This window comes from Haliotis asinina, chromosome 5 (assembly GCF_037392515.1).
Source record: "Haliotis asinina isolate JCU_RB_2024 chromosome 5, JCU_Hal_asi_v2, whole genome shotgun sequence".
NCBI lineage: Eukaryota > Metazoa > Mollusca > Gastropoda > Lepetellida > Haliotidae > Haliotis > Haliotis asinina.
The window spans coordinates 73,367,646-73,373,817 of record NC_090284.1 but is presented as its reverse complement, the minus strand read 5'-3'; the positions used below and the strand labels follow the sequence as shown (position 1 = coordinate 73,373,817).

The window sequence follows — 6,172 nt, the reverse complement described above, 5'->3', positions numbered from 1 at the left end:
GACGACGCATTTTAAAGGCTTTTTTTTGTCAACGAGTTAACTTTGTAACTAATCCTGAAAACTGTTCCATAGAAACTATAGTCAACATTTGCATCTAGGTGTACTATGTATCGTAAACCGGAAATGTTAGCGAACAAGGTGAAGGTCATATCTTAACCAATCATCACTACGCAGTTATTATCAAGATGTCAGCCTCCTGTTGCCGTTGAATTGAGCAAGTGGTTGTTTACCGGTAACCAAGTTTATTGAAACAGAATGCCCAGAACTACGTAAATGCTTGTCTGTAATTGAAGTATGTACCAAGGGACATATTTTATGTCTATGTTTTTTTTAAATTTATATCTCTAAGATGAATCAACAGTCATATTTGGAAACTTAGTAAACAACATATTAACTTCGCCTGTCTGCGCAAGCTCAGTGACGGAATGACCTAGCACAGTTTTGTGTCGAGGGCAACAGACGGACAAGAGAGAGTTTGGTCAGCTCTTTTACATTTGACAATCTCTGTGCGCGACATGTAGTTTAGCTGAGTGGATGACCGGTACGTCTTCAGTCACTTTTACATTCACGTCGCAAATGTCAACATTAATGGAAAATTGCGATGTCGGCAGATCAGTCACTTATCCCTGATATCAGCACTAGTTAGTAAACTCAAACCTATTATATTTACAACAGAAATATGCTAAAAAGTAGGATGAGGAACAGTTCAGTGAATATGTTCTAAATAAAATAATATAACTTTTTTCTTTGTCATTGTGGGTGCCATTATTCACATGAGAAGACAACCCAGATTTGCATTGGTCAATATACCCAATAGAAAAGACAATAATTACAAGTGCAACTCATATTGAAGGTTGTGTGTTTCACCTCATCATTGTAAGTTTCAATATAATCCCTAGGATGTCATGGATCCTGTTATCAATATGCAGGTATGGGGCTGCAGGTATATTACAACTACACTACACAGTGAATAACTGCCATTAGAAACAAATGAATTTGTACACTGTATACACAGCTAATCACGTCAAGTGTTTTACATATCTTCAGTATGTAGATAACCTTTTTAACTGAATCTTATAGTTAACAAACATAATAATGTATGCCCTGAGGTGTTAACCCTGAACGCATATAGACAAATTGCTCAGTCATGTTGCCATATTATTTTTAATCTTTATGCACAAATGTGAACTTAACTGTTGAACACTGTCATATTTTGCTTAAATTTGAAACATTTATGTCAATAATTGGCTCTATAATTTTTCCTTTTTACGTTTTCAAATTTCATCCATTCAATAACCTGAACATCTATCAATGACTGTAGCAAATTGTACTTATATTTTTCATAAATAACACTTTTAGACACATTTTTGTGTGACATGCAGAATTTCCCTGTGAGTGATGAGGCAGTCGCGCGAATGAGTGACCCCTTCTCGGGTAGTCACTTGTTTGCGTAATGGGAACTGTCTCATATAGACGTTGCAACCTGTACTGTATAAGGAGAAAGGTTGTGAAAATGATGTGCAAATCTTGGGGGTTGTAGGTGTATGTGATATATATTATTTGAATACAAATCTTTGTATAAATTCTAAGAAAATAAACATGAATGTTTACAGCCACACTCCTATCCTTTTAATGAAAATCAGTGCATGAATAACAGGTTTGTTCATCTATGATATTGCCTTTGCTTTGTTGTGTATGAACATTTGAAATGTCACTGTTGTTGCCAAGGTAATGGACCAATTCTGGTTTTCTTTCGTGACCTGTATCTATTCCTAAGTAGATCTACAGAATAATGAAAGATTGTGACAGAAATTTCTCATACCTTTGTCTTATCTGGCTTGAAGCTAAAAGAATTGATGGTTATGGGTGGATAAGGTCCATGTCACCCATGTTCACTTTACCAATACAAAGCATCCATCATGTACACGATCATGAAGAGTTATTTGTGTCATTAACAATGCAATGACAGTAAATCAGTTTTGATATTTCCAGAATGTCACCCTCATGGTCTGTCTAAATAACCAAAAAAAAATATTAATATACTGAACATGTTGATATGGTGCATTTCATGATATAAAGCTATAAAGCATCCTTGGTTGCACATGGTCTTGTACACAGTACATTCCCCATCATCCCAGACACTGCTTTTCTACACTCCATTCATCAAAGGCTTTTTCCTTTACCAGTGCTTCGGAGTCTAAATTTCACTTTATGTTGCCATAATCCCTTGCATTGTAAGTGCTCCAAAGATTTGCACTGTACGTATGCACAACTGATGTATGCCTTCTGTCATTAGGCAACAAGACCATCTGTTCACCACATTCCCCCATCATACTTTCCATCATCAGTGCTTCAAGACAAAACACAAGACAAGAAAAAAATGTATAATCTTCCTTGGGAATTCTCTGCGCATCCTCACAGAGCTCACAGCTATAAGAGTCAATAAATACAAGTGCAAGTTCTTTTATTTCTAGACCAAAGGACAGAACAACCATAAAGCATAAATTTCAATTCACAGTTGTATGATTTACTGCCCTGAAACAGGCATATTTCAGTAACCTATGTATGCTTAGGAAGTTAAATTTTGTTTAAATACACTCATGATGTGGTAAACACACTTTGATAAACATGAACTAACATTTCTGCACGGATTATTTATCAATTGGACAGGTTTCACCATAATGTTTTCAATATTTGACAAAGAGTGGGCATACTAATAACACATGGTATTTGAAACATCATTGTCACAGTAATGACAAAGTTTTCAAGGGGAAGGGGGAAGTTTTATATTACTCCATCATCCTCTTTCAGTCATAAACATGTGAATGTAATCTAAAGTGGGACAGTGTAAGTATATATTTAGCAAAAATTAATGTGTGAGTTTAGTTAAACGTCGCACTCAGCTATATTGCAGCTCTATGAAGGCGGTCTGTAAATAATCAAGTCGGGACCAGACAATCCAGTGATCAACAGCATGAGCATCGATCTGCACAATTGGGAACCAATGACATGTCAACCAAGCCATCAAGCCTGACCACTCGATCCAATTAGTCGCCTCTTACGACAAGCATAGTCACCTTTATGGCAAGCATGGGTTACTTAAGGCTTATTCTACATCAGGCCGTCATGGATCCTAGCAAAAATTAACAACAGTTTGGTATTTTTCAAAATACAAAGACTGCTTGATACAGGGAGAACTTCTAGTTTCACGAAGACTGAAGAGGTTTGATTGCCATATTTGTTTATGAATAACAGTTTTTCAATGGCTAAATTCAGTTATAAATCTAGATATATCTGATTGTGAAAGCCACACATGGCCAAACCCATTGTCCAAAAACAATATTATACAAGGGTCCAATGTTCAAATATAGGTTGTGCATCAAAGAGTATATATAGATATATCTATCTTCATGTCACAATATTACTTTCAGCCAGTATTTTACAATTTAATCTATCAGCTAGCAACAGTCATACATCCAACTCACCATGGACATATGCAGATGGTGTTGTCAACTGAACAGCTAAGACCTGTTTGAGGATTTCAAAGTGGAGCTGTTTAGATTGCTTTTGCTTCCATGAATCCCCTAACATCCATAATTCAGAATAGGTGCGATAAATGACTTAAATAACTGGTACTTAACAGGAACTTGGATATGCATGCTGTTATTTGAGTACCTGATTTAAGGAGAAATGAGCTTTCATACATTATTCAGCCAATGGTTCCTTACATTCAGAAAAGCTACCTGTTGATGGAAATACAATACCCACAGGGACTTGTAATGCAGAAAACTAAAATCAAGGTATAAACTGTCACTGACTCTTAATATATAAGAGGATCCTTTTACTAAGTTTTAGTGCTAATACCCTGACCCTGTCAGTGACAGATATACCTTGATGGCAGTTTTCAGCGTTACAAATCCGTTTGACAATACCAAGGTACATAAAAGGAGAGACAACTTTGAATTTCTCACCTTTGTAAAACCAAACTTCGTTTTTTTTCTTAATCTACCAACATTTACCTGTCTAAAAACATCAATCTTGGTTTTTTGAGATGTTAGCAGATGAACCCTGTTTGTCACAATAACTTGATAGAGCATTTAAACCATTTTGCAAATTCACAATACTATTACTGAATAGGATCATGTCAGAAAATAACTGCAACATAAGTCAAAATTAAAACCCAAGTCTGCAGTAGTTGTTTAACTTCAACAATATCATTTAAAAATTTAGAAAATAAATGAGGTGGAAAATTTTCACCCAGAAATTGTAATGCCACATTGTCAGTGCTTTCAATCTACTGTTGGTCCAGCTTGACCTGATCAAGTGATTACTAATCCATCACGTGACCAGGTCACAACTGGATGGGTCTATTACTGTGAATGGATGGGCCTTTGTCAGGTGATTGTCAACATGTCCGAATAGCCGAGACAAGGTCACCATTTGACATCTCAGTGTCGGGAAACAGTCAGCAATGTCATTTCTTTAACAATTAACTACAGATGGTTTAATGTTATCATACCACACATTGTCAGTGCTTTACCATCTAGTCTCCGTGACATTCCTCTTTCATATACCACACATTGTCAGTGCTTTACCATCGAGTCTCCGTGACATTCCTCTTTCATACCACACATTCTCAGTGCTTCACCATCTAGTCTCCGTGACATTCCTCTTTCATACCACACATTGTCAGTGCTTCACCATCTAGTCTCTGTGACATTCCTCTTTCATACCACACATTGTCAGTGCTTCACCACCTAGTCTCCATGACATTCCTCTTTCATACCACATATTGTCTGTGCTTCACATCTAGTCTCAGTGACATTCCTCTTTCATACCACTCGTTCACAGTGCTTCACCACCTAGTCTCCGTGACATTCCTCCATCATGCCACACATTGTCAGTGCTTCACCACCTAGTCTCCGTGACATTCCTTCATCATGCCACACATTGTCAGTGCTTCACCACCTAGTCTCCGTGACATTCCTCCATCATGCCACACATTGTCAGTGCTTCACCACCTAGTCTCCGTGACATTCCTCCATCATGCCACACATTGTCAGTGCTTCACCACCTAGTCTCCGTGACATTCCTTCATCATGCCACACATTGTCAGTGCTTCACCACCTAGTCTCCGTGACATTCCTCCATCATGCCACACATTGTCAGTGCTTCACCACCTAGTCTCCGTGACATTCCTCTTTCATACCACACATTGTCAGTGCTCCACCACCTAGTCTCCGTGACATTCCTCCATCATGCCACACATTGTCAGTGCTTCACCATCTAGTCTTAGCCACATTCTTTCACCTCCCGTATGTGTTTATTAAATAGGGGTACATCATGTTTGAGAAACGTGTATCATTGTCGTGAACTCTTTCCATTTAGCTAGATTTTTTTCCAGAGAGAAATGCTTTTCCCACCAAATGATTTGCCGAAAAGATTTTAAATGCTTTGATGTCATTAACATATGTATTTATGTATACAGGTTTCTGTAGAAATGAGTCGCAAAAGAACACTTCTGCCAGATATATACAAACACAAGAAAAAATGCGTTCGACCAGCTGAGCCTGAAGAAAATGGAGATTTCAATGATAATGCCCTCAGTAAGTGCTATAGTGTTTCATCTGTAAATACTGTGGAGCACACTAATTGGCTCTGAGCGTAATTTTACCATTTTACTATCACAGGTATTAGCATTTCTGAGCAGATTGTCTTTGGCTCATGTGTGTGCAATATTGTATATATTGTACCCAAATTTTACAGCATGAATTTGAGCTTGAACTGTAAATTTCAAACTATGTTTTATGGACTAGTAATGCAGTTAATTTTTATTCATATAATCTTGTTTGAAAATATTGCTGAACTGATGATCTTTAGAAAGTTTAGATTAATGTGGTGTTTATGACTTGATTTCAGTGAATGGGTTGCCAACAGATACCGAAGCATCACTAATATATCTGAAGAATTTGTTTCCTGGAGACAAGTTTGATGACCGTCTTCCACCAATTATTTTCAAACACCAGTTGTACAGTATTGTGAAGAACAGGACTACAGTAGACAAGCATGTGGTGGGTACCTCTACTGGTAGAAGCTGTGTCAGTATGTACAATATTGTGAAGAACAGGATGACAGTAGACACACAGGTTGTGAGTATCTCTACTGGTAGTAT

At 37.3% G+C, this 6,172-nt stretch overlaps 1 protein-coding gene across 5 annotated transcripts in view; it reads left to right on the top strand.

The window, feature by feature from the left end:
- Window positions 1-157: 157 nt before the first annotated feature.
- The window catches only part of LOC137285242 (inactive serine/threonine-protein kinase 19-like), a 38,279-nt gene continuing 32,264 nt past the window's right edge, over window positions 158-6,172 (top strand). The window contains exons 1-3 of one of the 5 annotated variants that reach the window (XM_067817542.1): window positions 158-232; window positions 5,499-5,606; window positions 5,920-6,071. In XM_067817542.1, coding sequence (XP_067673643.1) covers window positions 5,501-5,606; window positions 5,920-6,071 — 258 coding nt within the window. In that variant the 5' untranslated portion in view covers window positions 158-232; window positions 5,499-5,500. Of the gene's footprint in view, window positions 293-343; window positions 479-5,488; window positions 5,607-5,919; window positions 6,072-6,172 lie in introns of those variants that run through there. The other 4 variants (XM_067817546.1, XM_067817544.1, XM_067817545.1 and 1 more) reach the window with 4 other exon arrangements.